This window comes from Ictidomys tridecemlineatus, chromosome 7 (assembly GCF_052094955.1).
Source record: "Ictidomys tridecemlineatus isolate mIctTri1 chromosome 7, mIctTri1.hap1, whole genome shotgun sequence".
Taxonomy (NCBI): Eukaryota; Metazoa; Chordata; class Mammalia; order Rodentia; family Sciuridae; genus Ictidomys; species Ictidomys tridecemlineatus.
The window spans coordinates 128,581,471-128,603,667 of NC_135483.1; the positions used below are offsets into that span (position 1 = coordinate 128,581,471).

Here is a 22,197-nt window from a genome sequence, read left to right on the forward strand (position 1 = left end):
ATTTATCACATTATTTTTACTTTTTTTCCCCTGCTAAGCTGTGAGCTCTTTCAGCATCTTAATGGTCTTGAAACCTAACACTGTCTAGTGTTTCAATGAAAACACAGATATGTTGTCATTCTTTTTAAATATTTTTATTAGTTGTCGATAGACCTTTATTCTATTTACTTATTTATATGCAGTGCTGAGAATTAAATCCAGTGCCTCACACATGCTAAGCAAGCGCTCTGCCACTGAGCCACAACCCCAGCCCTGATATGTTGTCTTTCTTTCTCAATTTGTTTTTGTGCTTCCATTGAACAGACACTTATTGAATGCATACTTTGTGTTTCAGCACTTTTCTAGGTGTTGAGAATATGGTGGCAATCCAGATGGAAATAATTCCTGCCCTCGCTGGTTGGTGGAGTACAGAAAAGTAAATAGGATAATATAGTAAAGTCCATGGCTTGCCCCGTCTGTGAGCAAAATTTTAGAAGTTATTTCTGTAATGGTTGGTATTTTTTTCTTATGCTTTCTTCAGAAAGCTGTTTGGACATTTTAAGTATGAAACTGTATTTGGCTCCTTGAAAACAAAACATGGTATTAAGCACGCAGAGTTTGAAACTGAATGAAAGAGCCTGAAATATAACCATTATTCTTCAGAATTTACCTTGCTGCAGACAGGAGTAAAAAAGGATGTTATTAAAATTGTTTATCTACGGTATTTTTTAAAATACCTTTTTCTAATTTAGGTTTTCCTCCTTTACTCTAAAGAGCTACTTTTAAAAACTACAAATCATTACATGCAGAATTGCATAAATCAATATTATGTAAAAAAGAAAAAAATCTTTAAACTTGTATAGTGTTTTTCATGATGCTCCAATTCAAAACTGTCACTTTTTGACAGTTTTTACTAAACACCTTATAGATTAATATCTGTACTAGACATGTTTTAGGCAAATTGTTATATATCCCAGTTGGGGAATTAATCTGTATACAATCAAAACACCAGTGTGTACCATATACCTAGTTTAATTCCACATGAATGTTCATGAAAAATGTATGAAAAAATAATTGAAACCTGCAGCCAGCCTGAAACAGGCTGGCTTCTTTTATTAGAAGAATCATTCATTCTTAGTTACATACTAAGTTTTCAAGAAACTAGTAATCATCATACAGCCAAAACACAATTTCATGCTTAATTTTGTTAGAATCTTTACTGAAAAGAGTTTAAATTATTCTGTACAATATTCTTTAAAGTACTTAATTGGTATTTTTGTTTTAATAGCCTGACATCAATGGAAAAGCGAAAGACCAAATTTTAGTTGTGAAGGATGGAACAGTACCTCTTTCTAGCAATATTTGCTTATCTATGATGATTGTTGTATTGCAGGATTCCCTGAAGTATGTTACTCAGAATGTTGATAGATGATCCTCAGGAAAAGGTGGGGGTCTGTGATCAAGTAAGTGTTGAGAAACTGGAGGTATAGCTGAGTGGAAAAGTGCTTGCCTAATAGGTATGAGGTCTTGTATTTGATCTCCTGCACCACAAAAACCAAAATTAAAACAAATAACAAATACGTGTTGAGATGTTGGCTTAGATGAAACTAAACAGGCTTCTTTAGTTTCAGGATTTCTTGGAGACTTTACAAAGTTCTAAATGAGTACTTCTCAAACTTTCTTAAAGTGTAAACAAAACATCAGAAATCTTATTCTCAAGAAAAGTCTAAGGCAGGCTTGAAATTCTTCATTTAGTTCCAAGGTGCTATCAGTGTAGCTGATAGGCAGATCACACTTAGAATACCAAGATGCTTAGAGATTTTCAAGAGGAAGCATGGTCTGTAACTTTTCCCAGAGTTATCGACCATAGGCGCTTCATTTTGAGATGCAAGAAATGATCCATGGAGCATGCTTCAAAAGTTTTATATTTTAGAGATGATGAGCGTTTTTCATATATTTGTTGATTAATTTTATATGAAAAAATGCTCATCATTTCTAAAGTATAAAATCAAAACTACTCTAAGATATCATATCATTCCAGTCAGAATGGCAGCTATTATGAAGACAAACAACAACAAGTGTTGGCGAGGATGTGAGGGAAAAGGTACACTCATACATTGCTGGTGGGACTGCAAATTGTTGCAGCCAATTTGGAAAGCAGTATGGAGATTCCTTGGATATCTGGGAATGGAACCACCATTTGACTCAGCTATTCCTCTTCTCAGTCTATACCCAAAGGACTTAAAACCAGCGTACTACAGGAACACAGCCACATCAATGTTTATAGCAGCACAATTCACAAGAGCTAAACTGTGGAGCCAACTTAGATGTCCTTCAGTGAATGAATGGATTAAAAAAAACGTGGCACTTATAACAATGGAATATTACTCAGCATTAAAAAAGAATATACACAATGGAATATTACTCAGCATTAAAAAAAGAAGAAAATCATGGCATTTGCAGGTAAATGGATGGAGTTGGAGAAGAAAATGCTAAGTGAAGTCAGCCAGTCCCCCCCAAAAAAATGCTGAATGTTTTTTTTGATATAATGGGGGTGACTCATAATGGGGTAGGGAGGAAGAGCATGGGAGGATTAGATTAATTCCAAATAGGGAAGAGGGGTGGGAAGGGAAGGGAGGGGGAAGAGGATTAACAAGGATGGTGGAATGTGATGGTCATCATTATACAAAGTACATGTATGAAGACTTGAATTGGGTGTCAACATATCGGATATACAAACAGAAATATGAAAATTGTGCTATACATGTGTATTAAGAATTGTAATGCAAAAAAAGTATATGTATAATGGCATAAATTGACATGAACATACTTTATATACAGAGCTACAAAAAATTGTGCTCTATATGTGTAATAAGGATTGTAATGCATTCCACTGTTGTCTTGTATTTAAAAAAATAATAAAATCAATAAAAAAAGAATTTTATATTTTAAATTGAATCTTTAAGGTTACAAATTAATTAATTTATAATTTAAATAGAAGTCTAATGAAGAACTTCTAGGTTATGATTGGCCAGACTGCCTAGTACCTCTCAAGACTCTGAAAAGCCATTTAGCTACTAAAAAGAAAACCATGTAGAAAGAAAAGCCAATGTCATGAGCTAAAATGATAGCCACCACATAAGATAGTAAGTCGTTACTGTATATGTACTTTTCTTTAATAGACCTCTGAATGTTACTAAATGCCCAAGTCCTTCATTGAACAATTTTACTTTACTAATTCACGTATCAGTTACCATATTTCTAAATCCCCATGTGCTTTACTAGTGATTTCATTAGTCTTTAATCTTTGTTAACCATAGTATTTGATATAAAAAACTAATAACAAAAGCAAATCTTTTACTTGGAACAGATTGAGGTTTGATATGGTTTACCATAGCTTTAATTGCAAATGATATAAAAGAATAGGGAGATTTTTTGAAATCTAAAATTTTGAACTAAAAAAGCTTAATAAAATTAATATAGGTGGACTTTTCTCCATTTGGATCCTTCTGCACCAACTGGAATAGTATCCTCATTTACGTATCCCCAATTGAAAACATTTTTGAGCACCTGCCTTCTTTTTCACTAGTTGCATTTATTATAGTTATTTTTTAATTTGCCTTGTCTTACCTCTTAGTATATGAATTGGATTAGAAATTAATGTCTTGTTCATCTTTATACTTTAACACCTAGTTTATAGTGCGGTACATAAGAAGAAGATTGTGAATGCATTAAATAAATGATATCTTTGTAATAAAATTCAATATATAAATTTTAATTTTTTATTCTTATGATATTTTGAATAATATGCTATTTTTTTCTTTGTCTTCATCTTCTCTCTTGGAGATTGTATGGGATAGCATTACTTATTCAAGATGTAACAGGCCATCCTAAATCTTGTTGTTCAAATAGCAGCAACTGTTTTATTTCTCACCCTTCTTAATTGGTAATAAGATTGCTGTGCTGGTCTTGCCCAGGCTCATTGAGGTGGCTGCAGTCACCTGGCAACTCAGTCAGGATATGACTATCCAGGATGGCTTGTCATATATTCTGAGATTTGGGCTGGAATGAGTAGAATCACTGTACTTCTGTCTCTATGGTGTCTTTAATCCTGATGTCCCTCATAGCAGAGTGAGCTCAGAGTTCCAAAAGAGGAAGCTGCCAGGCTCTTAAGAGCATATTTGCCACATCCTGTGGTCAGAGCTTATCACATGAACAGCCCAGATGCAAGGGAGGGTGGTAGGTGCTGCCTCTTTTGAGTGGATCTGCAAAATCACAGTCTAACCTAGAGTTATTTTATTTCTTTTTCTCCCCCTAAGTTAAATAAGGACATTGGTATAATTTTACTTTCGTTGGTACCTCATTGCTCTGATTGATAGCAGAAGTGGAATTAATTTAGATGTAATCTTCATTTTTCCTGAATTGTTTGCTTAGTGCTATTTCTTGGCTCCTAAACCTTACTCTATCATATGGTAAGATTTCTTTAAAGAGTATGGAAACAAATTCTGATTATTGTTATTGTCCTCAAATGCCATGATTTTGTCTTCATATATGAATCATGATTTTTGGTGGATATTTGGAAGCAATATCTTCTATCTGTATCTGTATCTACTGTAAATTCTTGAGATGTATTGCCAATCCAATTCTCAGTCTTTGTTTCCTCTGTAATAACCTGTACAATCTTTTCTTTATCTTTGGAACCTGGAGATTTCCATGAGTTAGTCTGGTATGTTTCATTCACTTTATTTACTTGTTGTCCCATTTTAAATTAAAGTTTCTTTTTAATGCTGGGTAACTCGCATATCATTTCAATACACCTTTTAGTATTCTCCATTTTTTTTCTTTTTTTTAATTGGTGAATTTTATTTATTTATCGATATATGATAGCAGAATGCATTACAATTCCTATTACATATATAGAGCACAACTTTTCATATCTCTGGTTGTATACATAGTATATTCACATCAATTTGTGTCTTATTACCTGTACTTTGAATGATAATGATCATTGCATTCCACCATCATTAATTACCCCATGCCCTCTTCCTTCCCCTCCAGTCCCTCTGCCCTATCTAGAGTTCCTCTATTCCTCCCATGCTCCCTCTCCCTGTCCACCATGAATCAGCCTCCTTATATCAAAGAAAACATTTGGCATTTTGGTTTTTGGGATTGGCTAACTTCACTTAGCATTATCTTCTCTTAACTCCATCCATTTAACTGCAAATGCAAATCCTTTTTTCTCTTTTACAAGTAGGTAAATGTTACTCCTGGACCTAATCTCTAGTCTCCAAACTAGTCCCCACCTCCCATCCCTCCGTCTCTCTTTCCCTGATAAAATTACTTACAAATTTACAAATCAAAATATTTAAATACTATGCATATATTATTCTAGAATTACTATGTAGTTGGCATATAGCTCCCTTCTCTACAAATTCTTTCCAAAAAAAATGCAATTTTTAGATGAACTGCATGATTAGGTTAACTACCAATCATCCTAAATAGTTGCAGTTTTTCATACTGCATCTATTTTCAGGACGTCTCAAAAATATAACTGTAAAAACTTTATCTAGTGTTCCTTTTATAATTCTAGACTAAATTCCATATGGTCCTGAAGATATTAAACTTTCAGGCACATTCTTAATTTCCCAGTACTGTACTTCATTATTTTCTTCTGTAATATCTTGTTCCCATTTCATTATAAATAATTCAAAGAGAAGCTTCTCTTTGCTACGTAATGATAATAGTTTTTTTCTGGTTTTTCTTTTAAAATATTTGGTTCATTTAATGTTTATTTAAACTTTTCAATTATCCTATATCCTATATCATTAGTGTCTAAAGATTTTAAATTAAATTTAGGTATTTTCACATATTTTTTGCACTTTACTTTTTCTTAGTTTGTTCCTAAACTTAGTATTTTATTTTATGAATTTTGAAATTGTGATTCTTACCAATATAACATTTTCCTGGGTGTTGTAAATGAAGTTACAAGATGTATTTTATACTCCAGATTACAAACTCGAAAGAGGAAGGGGAAAAAATATGTAGAAACCAGCTTTTTTTGCTGAATTAAACAAAATATTCTTAGTGTATTTTGTCCAAAAATTTTCAATAAGAAGAGTAGAAGGGAGTAAATAGAGGAAAATAACAGTATTTGGTTGATCTCTTATTTCAGAGATTTAGCACAAAGATGACTTGTGAATTAGTATCATTTGCAATAAAAGGGATTACATATATTGAGTATTTAGTTGCCCATATATTGCATGCATAACCTGCAAAGAGAGACTTCAGTGATCATATGAGAGTGTATGTGACCTTAAAGTCTTGAGCATTAAAATTGCCTATTAATCAGTGGTAGTTCAATATAAAGTAGACATAAGTGCAACTGTGGACATGAACACTCACCCTATCATACTAACAGTTCCACACAAAAACTTCTTTACTTAAAATTATAATGAAGACACACAACTGTTCAAATCACCTTCCTCCAAAAAGTGTTTGAAGAGGTACAAAAGAATGCAGCCCAAGGATGTGATAAAAAGAGAAGAAGTTTGAGAGCAGAGATATGCATAACCACACATTTAAGAGTTGGTCACAGATTCATCTGAGCTTTCTGCAGCCAAATAAAGAGAGAAACAGAGCCAGTGCTATGATTTCTACCATTTCCTCAGGAAAAGCATAGCTTCCTGCTTTTCAGGTGCCTGTTTACAGAGACAGTATGATGCAGAAGTCAACATTCTGAAGAATCCTGAGGAACATTCACAAGAATCAGAATATAGAAGTTGTTTTAGTGCCAGACTCAAAATTTAGAAGCCTCAGAGTTTCCTGTGTCTAACACACTCAGAATCAGCATCCCTTCTGTACTCTTCCTGCTATATAACCATTCACACCTGGAATGAAGAGCTCTTGTGCTGAGGAATGTGCCACATTCAAAGGCAATCACTTCTTGAATTTCCAACATTTGACCCTTAGATCCAAAAGAAAAGACCTTCCTGAGTTTTCCCTTATGGTTTCTTTAATTTCAATTCAAAGTAATATAATCATTGTAATATAATAATATGTCATAAAGAAAGCAGTTATGTAGGATGATACACATTGTTAAAATAGTCATTCACTTTTAGTCTAGGTTTTGGGATTGTAACTTAAAGAATTTAACTATGTTTATCCATGGCAGTTCTTCAGAGGTTTATAAAATTTACTTCTCTATACAGACCACCTCTTTTTGAGTCTGTCCATCCTATATCTCCTAAAAAGCTTTGAACTCATAAGGAACACAACCTACATCGTTCATTCATTTCATTGCTATTCTTGTGCCTGGAAATAATGATTTAATCCTTTCAACACCCACCTCAATCCTTCTTGAATGGATCCAGTCTCCATTCCTGTGAATGTGCTACTCACAGCTGGAAGTGAATCTATCCCAAGCAGCCTGAGGAGGGTTGTACACTCACTTGTCTTATTCCAATCATCTTAAATACTTCAATCAGGACAGTATAAGATCACCTTAGCTTATGGCAGTTGTTCATTCATTTTGTCCTTGTACCGCAAGTGCCCACATTCCCCCTTCCACCCCAAGGTCCTGTTGAGCTAACCTAAACACAAAACCCTTTATTTATCCTGTTGTTTTTATCATTTGAGGCAGCTCATTACTACAGCATAGCAATATATGTTTTGTGTTTTGATTTTTATCATCTGATAAATTCAGTATTCTTTTAGTTATTCAAGAATTTCAGCATGTTCTATGTATTATTATTTATATTATGATTGAAGTTTTGGTTAGAATTGGGTCAAGGTCAGAACTCAAGCATTACATTAAAAACCACCATAAGGTGATATATTTCATTTAGTTATTTGTAGACTTTGGGAGTCAGCAGTTGCCCTTATTTCAGGCCCATTTCTATGTTAATTATAGTATCTTGGGGGCCTTCTAATATGGTACATGCTTCACTGGAGTTTAAACACACTGCATTTCCATGGTTACACTGCCAAAGACAGAAATTAGACCAGCTTAACACGACTTTTCCTTGGTGTGCCTCTTTTTGTTTCTCACAAATCACTCTTGGATAACATCCTTTATAAAAATCTCACCCAAGATCTTGTCTAGCTCTAGAGCTTCTAATGTGAAGAGTCTACCTTCTCTTTTTCTAAATACAGCCATGGCATTTTCTCCTTGATTTTTTTTGGCATATCTTCTGTTCTCTGTAGTTTTTTGCGGAGCCCCCCAAAATGTTTTGGCAGTCTTCTTGTAAATTTTCTCAGGTCTCCAGAATGTGATCAGTCATGTCAGGCTTGTTGAAGTCTCTGTGCTCTATACTCATTGCTTCTTTCCTTATAAATGGAAAGAGTAATAATGTCATTCTGTGACTTTAGTCATTATGAATATTCACCTCTGGGCTTGGTAAAAAGTAGATTCAACTGCTCTGTTTAGATTTACTTTATTCCTTCCAAATCATTAAATAATATATGATTGAAGAACTACAGGAAAATAGACAGGAAACCTTAATAGGCTGATAACTTGTCAGCATTGTGGTCTCTCCCTGTTCCTTGTTGGTTGTGGTTTTTGGGGACTCTTCCAGGAACAGGTGTGTGTCTCCTCCTCATTAATGGATGAGTACTGCTGTCCTCACTTTTCACCCAGTGAATGTTTGTAATCATCAGTGATATATTCCAGTCTTCGAGGAATCAGAATAAAATATCCCCATCTAAGAAAATATCCTCTTTTCTTGAATTTCTTAACATATAGCAGTTTTCTTTACAAATTTGTACACTCTTTGAACCTCTTTCTATTGATTTTAGTGTTATATCATTTGCATCATGCTCCTTTGCCCTGAACTGTTTCTTATTTTGCTACATCAGCTAGATGATGAGCCATAACTGCCTTTTGCCTGTGTCCCCTATAACTCTGCATTGCACATAGGCAGAGTGGTACTCAAAAAATGTTCATCTCCTTTCTTCTTGAGTAATCAGCTCATCAAAGTAAATATTATGAAATTATGTAAAATAACTGACATAATTACAAAAACACATTTTTCTGTTTCTTAAATAGTATGGTTCCTCCTATTTGTAGTAAGAATAAATAATTACTTTCCCAAAGATGTTTCTGCTTCTTTTCTCAAATTCTCTTTGTTCACTGAATATTTTTTCTTTTTTTAACATAAATAAATTTTAAAAATTAATTTAAAAAGACAGCAGAATGCATGACAATTCATATTACACATATACAGCATCTCTGATTGTATAAAAGTATATTCACACCAATGTATCTCTGATTGTATAAAAGTATATTCACACCAGTTCGTGTCTTCATACATGTATTTTGGATTATGATAACCATCACATTCCACCATTATTTCTAACCCCATGCCCCCTCCCCTCCCACCCCTCTACCCTATCTAGAGTTCATCTATTCCTCCCATGTTCCCCCTCCCTACCCCACTATGAATCAGCCTCCTTATATCAGAAAAAAACATTCGGCATTTGGTTTGGGGGGATTGGCTAACTTTATTATCTCCTCTGACTCCATCCATTTACCTGCAAATGACATGATTTTATTCTTTTATTGCTGAGTAATATTCCATTGTGTATATGTGCCACATTTTTATCCATTCATCCACCCAATGGCATCTAGGTTGGTTTCACAATTTAGTTACTGTGAATTGTGCTTCTATAAACATTGATGTGGCTGTATCCCTGTAGTATGCTGTTTTTAAGTCTTTTGAGTATAGACCAAGGAGAGAGATAGCTGGGTCAAATGTTAGTTCCATTCCCAATTTTCCAAGGAATCGCCATACTGCTTTCCATATTTTTTATATATTTATTTTTTAGTTGTAGTTGGACACATTCCTTTATTTATTTAGTTTTATGTGGTGCTGAGGATCAAACCCAAGGCCTTGCAAGTGCTAGGCAAGTGATTTACTACTGAGCCACAATCCCAGCCCTCACTGAATTTTTTCTTCTCTTTTTTATCACATATTAGTTGCTTCATTATATTATACTTTTGACACTTATAATTTTTGGTTTCTAGCATTATTTGTTTCCCTGTTGCATGGTAACAATTCTGTTCTTTGCAACCATCTGCTGATTTTAAGGTGTGTGATTATTTTCAGTGGCATAAAACACTTTCTCATCTTTACTTACCTTGAATGCTAATCTAGTATATTTATGTGTGGCATTTGTTTTTTAAAGTAGTAGACCTCATATCTTAACAGCTGATGAATTACAGGAGGGAATTTTGTTTGGTTGTTATTGTAAGTAAACATACCACATAAACTAAAAACTAAAGATTGACATAAAATTATTCTATTTTGTTGCATAAAAAGTTTGTAAGCCCATTTTTATCAGAGAAGAAAGTATGGTTCAGAGGGGTGGTAACTTGTTCTAGGGCTCCTAGGTTTTGATCCTAGACCCACTGACTTCAAACCTGAAGCTCTTCCTGCCATTCCTACATGAGAAAATCCTCCTCCTTGCAGATTGGGGCCCACTTGGGCCTTGTATTACATAAAACTGGGAGTTAGAGAATTCACTGAATAGAATAGGCACAAGAACTCTCCATGAGTCTAGCATCCGGGGAAATGCACAAATAAGCTCATTAGACCTGTTTTCCATTTTTACACCTATTAACATGGCAAGAATAAAACAACCACTAGTGGAACCTAGAACCAAGATCCTCCCCACCAACCTGGGAGCTAGGGACCTTTGGTGATATGCATATCTTGTCTTTTACTTATAGGCTATGACTTTGAAAATGGATATAGCAGGCTGATATTGAAATTTGAGAGTATGGGGGGAAAATCCCAGATCAAACTAGAATTGAACACTATGGAAATTAGTGATAAAAAATTAAGATAGTAGAGTAATTTTTAGAACTATGAAGAAAATTGAGAAAAATATTCATGGCCTCAGATGTCCCTCTAGCAGTATATGGTGTAACAAACACATCTAAACAGATAGGGTCTTCAGGGCATCCTCCTACTTGATGGTATTTACCTAATGACTGGAATGAAAAAGTGTCATCCTTCATTCATATATTCATTTATTCAGCAAAGATTGAGGATCTATTGCATATGCCAGGCAATAGACTAATCTCATGGTATGATATAGACTGTGCTCTCATGGAGACAGTTGTAAAGGCTGACATGTAAACAAGTTATTGTAACATTTTTGGCATTTTATATGGGTGTATTTTTCTGCTCTTTTTCAAAATTGCAAAATGCCCGTATCAGGTATAACTAAGTCTCCTTGCAAATACACTGCTCTCAGTGAAGTGCTATCTTAGGAAAGATGTTCTATCTCCTACTAAGAACCTATTCTGTCACAAGTTATGGACCTTGAAAACAGGTTATCCTTTCAACACCATCTCCGTAATCATTGTCATCTTTAGATAATCACACTCCTCTAAGGAAACCAAGTTAGCTCTAAGACCCCACCAAAGGTGTCTTTCATTTTGTTTAAATTCTGCATATTTTTATTTATTTATTTTTAAACCTTTCCCAATTTTAAATTCCTTTTTTGTGCTACATACATAGGCATAAGCCTCTTCTGTAATTAATAAAACATTTTTTTCTTCTGTCATTTAATGTTTGTAGATGTCTTACTTTGTGTTACTAGTTCTTTGAAAACTGATTCTACTAGCAACCTAGAGTGTTTGTTATTTAGTTTCTTGATATTCATATTTATTTATTATCTGTTAAAAAATTAAGACATTTAACCAAATTTTGACAACTTACTCTCTGTAATATATTTTTAATAAGCCTTCCTCCCCAACCCTTTTGTGTCATTTTCTACTAAATGTTGTTTAAACATTGTCTAAATACTTTTTATTATTATCATTATTTATTTGATTCTTTTTTGTTTTTGTATCACTAAGCTATACTTTGGCTTTGGATGTTACCTTTCAGAAATCCAAATGCTGTAAGGAACTGTGATCATTGCTGTAGAAGTCCACTGTTGTTCTTAGGAACCATCTGTAAATCCTCTGTCCATGCAGGAGTCCAGGAGAAAGTGTTAACCCTTTACCTGCTTGGTTGCAGGAGGAATGCCAGCTCCTGAGCAGGCCTCATTGGTGGAGGAGGGGCAACCACAGACCCACCAGGAAGCTGCCTCCACTGGCCCAGGCATGGAACCCGAGACCACAGCCACCACTATTCTAGCTTCCGTGAAGGAGCAGGTACATGCTTTTATTAAAAGTTACAATTATTTCTTCAGTGCCTTTAAAAATTAATCTTTGGATATGTTTTAAATTTGTCTAACGACCTTGACACCTTCACGTTTTCTAATTATAAGGTGTTTACATCCCTGAGTACATTGGGATGACTGGCATGTAGAGCCGCTCCAGGTGCCAGTCAGAATCGGAACATGCAGGATACTTGTGCGTCTGCAAGTAAGGACAATATTGATGGTGATTGGTGTCTCTGTCTCCCCCACATTGCAGAGTATGTGCATGCACGCAAAATTGTGTAAAGCATATTTCATAATGCTGACTTTTCTATCAGGACTCTGGCATTCTGAGGCCTGTCATACTTATCCTTAGATATTTTGAGCATTTTAACATAGGTATTAGGGTTGTCTCTGTGATTTTTGGATAAAAGCTGTATTTGTGTGTTTGTCTGAATCCAAGTATATTCATTTTGTGAGCTAATGTTCTAAAACTTGTCAAACTGTGGCAATTTGCTTCAATGTCATGTTTATGTCCTCTTTTTTAAGGAACTAATTCTCTGTTTCCTTTAAACCCAAGTAACCATAAACATTAGGTCTTATCTGTAGTGCTTAGAGAAATTGGAATTCTGGAATTTAATTGCCTAATATTTAAAATCTTTATAAAGTAAATGCAAATTTAAAGTTCTAGGGGTAGTTTTCTTTTCTGCTCCTTCCCTCCAATAAAAAATTAAATGCCCCCCTCCCGTGAATTTAGCTGAAATAATATAATATTGGTCTTTTAAAAAATGTTATGATTAAATCACTGGGTGCTTTAATCTAAATGTGTATTTTCTGGAATTTTTTTTTTAAAGCAGTATCATAGCTCAAATGACTAGTGATGGCTGAGAGTGAAGAAATAATTAATACCTTGCTATTTTACCATTTGCCATGGCTTAAATTAGGAATGTGGTGTAAAAGATTACTCTAAACCTATGACATGCATCTGACATTAGAACTGTTTTTTAAGAAAAATCATTTCACAACTTATTCTAACAGTAAAATGTGAAAATGGAAAATGTTTCCATTTTTTTGCTGGAATTAAAGTTTTTAAACCTTCCACATTTAAACACAAGAAAAGCACAGTCAGTATGGTTTTCTACTTTCACCAAACTATGGAATGTCTAAGCTTCTGTCACTATTAGGGGAGAGAAAAGGACTTTCCTCCTGTAATACTCAATAATTGTAAAGAGTTGACGTAGGGATCTAGATCTCTAAGACGTAAAAGTTCTGATTTATGTGCAGCATATAATATGTTCTGAAGAAACATGATGATAAATTTATCAAAATGCCCAAAACTGACTTAAAACTAGAAACTGTGCAATAAACATAGCAATGGGAATTTGGTATTTGTGCCTTAGACCAGATGCCTGCAAATTGAAGAAAATATGGAAGCCTGTTAGAATTTTTGGCACTAGAAATCCTTGATGGCCTCAGATGACTTTTAAATTTTATCTTTTATCAGTAAATAGTATCTGAATGAATGTTTTATGATCGATAGCAAGGATTCCTGTTCCTCAAGTTAGCAAAACATATTGCAAGTATTTGGGTTATTCATTAAAAGACTTATCATATATTTCTCAGATAATTTACTTAGTGGAAGGATATACTCTAGTCTTTGCTTCTTTTCCTGCCCTGAGGAATTTGAGTCCATGAATATGCATTTGCAGTTTTCTTACTTAATTTCTTTAAAAAATTATCAATGCTCATTACCCAGGATTTCATTCATTCCACCAAAAACATCATGTCAGTCTCTTGTTCTGAGAAACACTCCTGATTTTATAGGGCTAACTTCAGCTTCCATCTGATTTTTTTGGCATCAAACAACATATAATTGGATCAAAACTTCTTAATACTTTCCTGAAATATGCCACTCCCTATCATCTGCTTAATGAGACAGAACACAGAAAAGTAATATATAAGGAAGCTAATTACAATATATTTTATAAAATATTCATCAGAGTGACATTCTTAGGCTATAATTTATACTCAACTATGATGATTAATGTTGATAATGTTATGTATCAAAAGAGCAATATTCTTAGATGGGGTACATAATTACTGGAAATCCTTACTGTTGTGCCGTGTTCATAGCTGTGGAATGATGGTATCAGCTCTGCAGATCTCAAAGGACAAACCTGGTTTCATAGCAGCACTGTCTCAGGAATGCTGTTTCACTGGGGTACAGAAACAAGGGATCCTTTCAGGGCAACAAGGCAGATGGACTGGTTTTTTATCCTGGATTCTATGTTCACTTTATAATCTTGAGATGATTTCTTAACTTCTCTGTGCTTAGTAGACTCATTTATAAAAATGAGAATGGATTTTTAAAAAATTGGGGATGAATAATAACAGTTATAAAGGATATTTAATCAACATGTAAAATGTTTATAGTAGCACCAACATCTAATAAGGCCTAATGTTACCATCATCATCATCATCTCTACATAAGAAGAAAAGGTTCTTATTCGGTGGAGCTCGTTATTCTACTTTTAGGCATATCTGTCTGGAATTCAGTGAGCTTTCTTTCGGATATTTGTATCAGAAGACCAAAAACACCTTTCTGAACTTTGAACAATGATTGTGCTGTGTATTTTACTCATATGCAGCATTAAACTTTCAAAAATTCACTATACTGGTCTTACAAATTAGAATAGTTTTATGTATATAGAGAATGTGAAAATAATTTTTTTTAATATGCCAATTTATTGCAACCTCAAACTTAACATCAAGGCACTTGGTTACAGAATTGCAAAATAAGATCTTTTATCACCAGGTTGGGGATATAGCTTAATTGGTAGAGTGCTTGCCTGGCAAGCACAAGGCCCTGGGTTTCTAATCCCCAGTACCAGCAAGGGGGGGGGGTTCTTTTTCAAACAAAGAGCATCCAAGCCACTAAGATAGTTCACATGTACTCCCAGGGTAATAAGGCAGGAAATGGCAAACAACAGGTAGCAGTCTTTCTATAAGTAGTCTGTTAAACATCTGAAATTGGATTTAGGGTGTCATAAAATATTGATATTTTCCTCCACTGGCCAAGCTTTACCTAGGATCCTCCAGTGCCAGAAAGTGTTCCTGCTTCTTAGCATCATGTTGAAATTCATAGTCTCCTCCTTTTAAGAAGTTATAGCCTTTCACATTGATGTCATTCACTTAGATACATACCTATGCAGGTACAGAAAGAGTCCTTAGTCTTTGACAGACAGAAATAACCCACTTCTGTTCAAGACTACTTTTTTAATGAAGCCATATTTACCCTAGCCTGTAGTCACATCTCTACTGATCTTCTTTGGCACTTTATACCACTGCTGTGACTTTTAATTGTATGCTTCTTTGGCTTCATATAATTGGCTTCCTAAGGGCAGAGCCATGTTTTACATTATTTTATACCCATTTACAGGTTTCTTCTCTCCTACCATGTTGAATGTATTAGTCCTGCAATAAATGATTGTTCAAGGAGAAAATGGAAGAGTAATACTATCAAATTGCCTTATCTCCAGTTCCTTGCCCCCCCCCTTTAATAATGGAACCTGTAGAGATGGGGTTGTGGCTCAGTGATCGATCAAGTGCTTGCCTAGCACATATGAGGCCCTGGGTTCAATTCTTAGCACCACATAAAAAATAAATGAATAAAATAAAGCTATTAAAAATTACCTCAATAAAAATAATAATACTGTAACCTGTAGCCACAACTATAGAAACATTGTCAGCACAAGAGTCTCACAGACAGCACCTAGACAACTCATTACTCAGCTGTACATTCTTGTTTTTAAGACAATTTAAACTTTAGTATATCCATACTAATCCAGAAATTAAATCCAGTCTCTACATAGAGCAAAGTAAAATTTATTTCATATTAGTGCTCAAATAATGGTGTAGATGTTAAATGCTTATCTCCCATCTCTGCAAATTAGCTGAGTTATGTACAGGGAATAAAAGGAGGCAGTTATCTTAGTGATGTCCCCAGTGCTATGTTTACAGAGTGATATGGGTAGCTGCTGAAGAAATGCTAAGGATCATTCTTTAAGAGAAACAAAATGTCCACCCACGGAAAAACAAAGTAATGGGATCCTTGGTCTTGAGGCTAAAATTACAGGAAAGGTCCATTGAACTCCAGCCACCAGTTGGCTGTAATGAGGATCATCACTTGGCAGCTTCTGCAGTTATTTAACTCCCAATAAGAATCCAGGAGTCCATGATGATTACAGATATAGGAAAGGTGGAATGTTTGTTTCTTGATAGTTTTCAGGTATCTAGCAAACTTGATACTCCTGTGCTTAGCTTAACATCTTATACGTAGTAATTAGATAAATATTTCCAAATCTGGTACCCTCAAAGGGCCCCACCTCCTTCTATGAAAATGTTAGACTAAAATAATTAAATCATCCTTGCAATGCCTAGTACATCTTTGGCTGGGGAGGAATTATAATTTGGCAAAATATTGGCTACTCATCCAGAGACTTGCTCCTGCCCCCCTGCAGCTGAGTCAGAAACACCAGAGTACTCACTTCACAGGCACGAGGAAGCAGTGGGCCAAGGCTAGGCCAAGGGGTAGAGTACATTGTACTTTTATAACTGATAGTATATGATCTCTTGATTCTAGAATAATCTTTAAAAGAGGACCACATGGCCAATCACAGATAGGATTAACGAGTATATTTCATATTTCTATATAGGGCGCAGGTAATGTTTATTAGAATTTTTTCATATTCTGTCATAAAGTGGCTTGAATGACTGAGATCTATTTGAACATGGCCTTACTCTTCAGGCACTGCCATTTCACTGTTCTCTCAGAAACATATTCTCTTATTTTTGGTTCATGATTTAAGAGTCTTGGAATCCATATTTAAGGTTGAGGCCAATCCAGATAGCCTGAAATGATAAGCCAAGAATATAATTTGGTAAACATGCTAAAATTTTGTGTAATTCTGTTACTCTGTTGAGGTCCCACATTTGATTCTGTTTGTGTCTTTTGTTGTCTTTGATGAGTGTAGTATGTTCCTAATTTGTGGGTATCTCAAAGAGGATACCACGTTTTAAGATAATATTTTCTGGCTTTTGTAGAAATTGTAATTCTACCTTCACTGCTGTCATATTGATTTAAGTGATATTTAAATATCAAAGAATGAAATGAGAGCCAGAGATCCTTAAGTTTTGAGGATTAAAGAAAGAAAATTTGGAGTCCAACTGTGTCCTATTGATATTACTTCATTTTTACATGGATATCTTAGCTTCAGTAATTATACACCCTTCCTGTATGGCAGAATGCCCAGAACTGAACAAATTCCAGTATAATTATTTACTTTATTCCTCTGAAACTGAAACAACTCAACTGTTAGGCACCTGCCTTTGCAACTTCCTTTTATTCTACCCCTACGTTTATTTACAATGAAATAGTCCTCTCAGCACACCCCAATCATATGCAAAAGACAAATTTTTACTTCATCTGTAAATAAGCATAGTTTTTGGCTTAATTAAAAGCATCATTCTGTAATAGGTCTAAAATTTCTAACATTTCCTGTTATTAACTTAGTTATTGTTTTCTATTGGTAATTAAATTATCCTGGCAGTTGTAATTATTGTGTAACTTATAGTGGAGTCTTCCATGCATGAAATGCAGCATCAAACACAAGGTAAGATTTGATTTTCTTTTAGTGATTTTTGTGGGGTGATCTCATTTTATAGCTTTATTTCCTTAATATTAGAGAAATGAGGTTCAAAATGAGGTCAAATTCTAGCATTTTATGATATTAGTTAGCTCGTTCATATTCAAGAATTCTAAACTTCTATTCTTGACTCTGAAGAGATTAGTCCTCGTAAGTTGCATGTATATGACTGAAATATAACATTTATTTATTTTGTGATAAAGATACAGAGCATCCTGTCCCTCAGGTATATCTCTGGGCTTAAAGAATAATCTTTCAAACTAGCTAACAGAAAGCTTGTATATTTTTACTTTGGCACACGTTTTCTGGTGATCTGATGAGTGGTCAGCTAGTCTAGTTTCCTAGTCTTACATGACTCGGAATAACTGATCATTTCTTCTGTTGATTCCATTGTAAACATCTTTTTAGGTGTATTGACATTGTAAGGTTGTTGTTTGGATTTAGTTTTTGTTTTGAAAGAACTCTTGAGGGATTTGAACAGATTCTACCTGGTTGTACACATATAGCTAGATCATACATGTAAATTGAAATACATAGGAGATGCCTCATAATACTTACTGGTAAATGAACTAAAAATAAAAACGTAAGCATACTCACTACCCTCTATACGAAGCTTAACTTTGTTTTTAATTAATAAAAAAAAAATATTTAGTGACAGCCTGCTGTGAGTAAAGCATTTGCACTTTATCAAGGAAGGAGTTGGGAAGGGCTGGTAAGAAGGCATATAAAGATGATCATCTTCATATAGTTTCTATCCTCAGAAGAATGCATAGGCACAAAATTTATTATATATTTCACTTGAGAGTAATTGACCCATGACCAATATACCTTAATTGAACTATAAGATCCAAAAATATTTTGCCCCTTTTATATTTAAGTGGGCTACATATATGCATTATGTAAATTTGTTAACTTAGGCATTTTTAACTTTAATTTTACCATTGACTTAGTATTACCTTTCATTTACATTTGAAAGTAATAGAATATTTTTTCCTTTGTTAATATTTAAAGCGAACTCTGACTTTGCATGTTTAAAATTATAATTTTCTGTTGAATAACCCACTTCACAATTTTTGTTCAGAGTTAAATTATTAATATATGGAATAATTTTTCCCCTGTACATGCACACTTTCTGCTATTAAATTTGAAATGACTGACTGCTGAGTTGGTGAGATTAAATATATGACAGGATCCTTCAGCATAAAATTCTCTGCTCTGCATGATCGTTCTTTTTAGAATCACTTCTGGAGAGAAATATTTAGAAACATACTTTTCCCTTCAGGTGTATCCCTAAAGTTATTCCACAGCTATCACAAAAATAGGTTTTCTGGTGCCTGTCTTCATGTTTCAGTTTCTGAACTGTCATTTTTGTCATTTTGCAGAAACAGATCCATGTGATCTTATTTTATCAACATATGTTTCCAAAGCGATCAGTTCTGCTTGTACTTCAGCAAAATACTTTAGGTCATGATTATTTCATTTCAGGCATTCCTAAGAAAAATCATTTAAAATGTTGTTTTTTTTAGGTAGTTCAAAGACAAATCTATGTCTTAACTTACAGAATTTTAAGAGTTTTTGTACACGTAAACCTTTATAATATAGGCATTACACATATATAAATGGTCAGCAAGCAAATTGAAAGAACACATTGGAATTTGAGTCAGTGCTATGTATGTTATATATAATCATAAGTAATTATATAATTATATTCTATATAATCATTTCAGATGGAAATGACTATCAAAAATAAACATCTTTGATACTCAAAGGCAAACACTTATTATACAATGATATGTGTGTAATCATATTTCAAATATGAAAATAGCTATCATAAATTTGAAGACAGTATTCTTAAAATTGAAATATCTTTGTCTCTTAAAAGAATATTTAATTTTCCTCTAATAATTGGCGTTTATTGTTTAAATATGTAGACTATTAAGCTAGTATTTTCATTTGTAGATATTTATATATAAAAATTCCCACAGTGCAGCATGATTTTAGAGTGATTTTTTTCTAAGATCACTCTTAAAGCCTTAGTCAACAACAGGTTTCTTGCCCACCTTTGATGGCCTTCCAGTAAGCTATTCTAAAGGAAGTAACTCTTAGTATTTTGTCCATGTTTAGCATCTCTGCCTTCTATTATTGATTTAGAAATAACTTTTCATCACAGAATTGACATAAGTATGATTTCTTCCCTTTTCAAAATATATACATAAATTGCCCTTTTTTAAAAAAATTAAGCCCTTTTTGCTCAAATATGGACTAAATTAATGTCCCCTATTTTTCATTCTGGACTTTTAACTACCTCATATGTCACCTGCTTCAAAGATATAACTGTAGGAAGTAGGAGAAACATACTTGAGTTTTCCCATTGTACTATTATTCTCTTATATATTTCTTAGTAAAGAGAATAATGTATTTAAAAATGTATATATAGTGTAAGCTCTTAACAGCAGAATCTTGATTTTCTGTTTATTTCAGTTAGCAAAGAGTAATGAAAAAGTGAATTCTTATTATTTTTTTTAAAATATCTTATTGATTTCTTCTGTTGGCATCCTTCTAAGCTGATCTATTAGAAGATTGGAAGGTTTATAGGTAAGAATATAAAACTTTTGTTTGTACTGTGGGTAATGAATAGAATGCTGTTAAACTAAATTTATTTCATTTGCATTCCAGAATTGGGCAAACATTTTATTGATGTGAAACTTATTTTGTCTGATTGAATAATTTTTAATCTTTTTTAAAATAAAAAATAACTATTTAACCCATAATCTTTTAAAGGTCCAGAATAGCCAAAGCAATATTGAGCTATAAAACCCAAAAAACAAACAAATAAACAAAAATAATGCTGGAGACATCACAATAACTGATTTCAAAATATACTACAGACATGGAACATAATATTGGCAAAAAGACAGAAACAGACCAATGGAATACAGAAATCAGAAATAAACTGATGCATCTACATACATCTGATTCGTCACAAAGGCACCAAAAACATCTTGGAGAAAAGAGAGCCTCTTCAACAAATGTTGCTAGAAAAACTAGAGATTCATGTCTACAAAATTGACACTATATCCATCTCTCTCATAGTGCAGAAGAATCAACTAAAAATGGATTAAACACCTTACTGTGAGAACTAAACTACTAAAGGATAACATAAGGGAAACACTGCAAGATAATACTGGCACAGTCAACACTTCTTCCTGAATAGGACTCCAGTAACTGAAGAAGAATTGACAAAAGAGATCATATCGAATTAAAAAGCTTCTGCACAGGGAAGGAAGTGAGCGAATAGACAACTTACAGAATGAAAGAATGTCTTTGCCAGCTATGCATCTGAAGAGGATTTTTTTTAAAGGCAATTTATTCAGTACTGTACATTTGTAACATTTTGGCCTGAAATCTCTTTTGTTTTTATTTTTTTATTTATATAAGGCAGTGGAATGCATTACAATTCTTATTACACATATAGAGCTCAATTTTTTCATATCTCTTGTTGTATACAAAGTACATTCACACCAATTTGTGTCTTCATACATGTACTTTGGATAATAGTGATCCTCACATCTACCATCATTAATAACCCCATGACCTCTCCCTTCCCCTCCAAAACCTCAGCCCCATCTAGAGTACATCTATTCCTCCTATGCTCCCTTTCCCTATCCTACTATGAATCAGCCTCCTTATATCAAAGAAAACATTTGACATTTGGTTTTTTGGGGTTGGCGAACTTAACATTATCTTCTCTAACTCCATCTACTTACCTTCAAATGCCATGATTTTATTCTCTTTTATTGCTGAGTAATATTCCATTGTGACATTCCTCATAGAAATAGAAAAAGCAATCATGGAATTTATCTGGAAAAATAGTAGACCCACAATAGCTAAAGCACTCCTTAGCAGGAAGAGTGAAGCAGGTGGCATCACTATACCAGACCTTAAGCTATACTACAGAGCAGTAGTAACAAAAACAGCATGGTATTGGCACCAAAACAGGCTGATAGACCAATGGTGCAGAATACAGGACACAGAGACTAACCCACATATCTTATTTAGATAAAGGTGCCAAGAACATGCTTTGGAGAAAAGATAGCCTCTTCAACAAAAGGTGCTGGGAAAACTGGAAATCCATATGCAACAAAATGAAATTAAACCCCTATCTCTCACCATTCACAAAACTCAACTCAAAATGGATCAAGGATTTAGGAATAAAACCAGAAACCCTGTGTCTAGTAGAAGAAAAAGTAGGCCCTTATCTCTATTATGTGGGATTAGGCCCCAACTTCCTTAATAAGACTCCTGTGGCGCAAGAATTAAAATCAAGAATAAATAAATCGGATGGATCAAACTAAAATGTTTC

General features: G+C 33.9%; 1 protein-coding gene across 9 annotated transcripts in view; it reads left to right on the plus strand.

Moving 5' to 3' along the window:
• Pkp4 (plakophilin 4) overlaps nt 1–22,197 on the plus strand; it is a 238,470-nt gene that overhangs the window by 66,591 nt on the left and 149,682 nt on the right. For 7 of the 9 annotated variants that reach the window (XM_078017439.1, XM_078017443.1, XM_078017442.1 and 4 more), the window contains exon 2: nt 12,006–12,142. In XM_078017439.1, the coding sequence (XP_077873565.1) occupies nt 12,011–12,142 (132 nt within the window). In that variant the 5' untranslated portion in view covers nt 12,006–12,010. Of the gene's footprint in view, nt 1–12,005; nt 12,143–12,258; nt 12,356–22,197 lie in introns of those variants that run through there. The other 2 variants (XM_078017448.1, XM_078017447.1) reach the window with 1 other exon arrangement.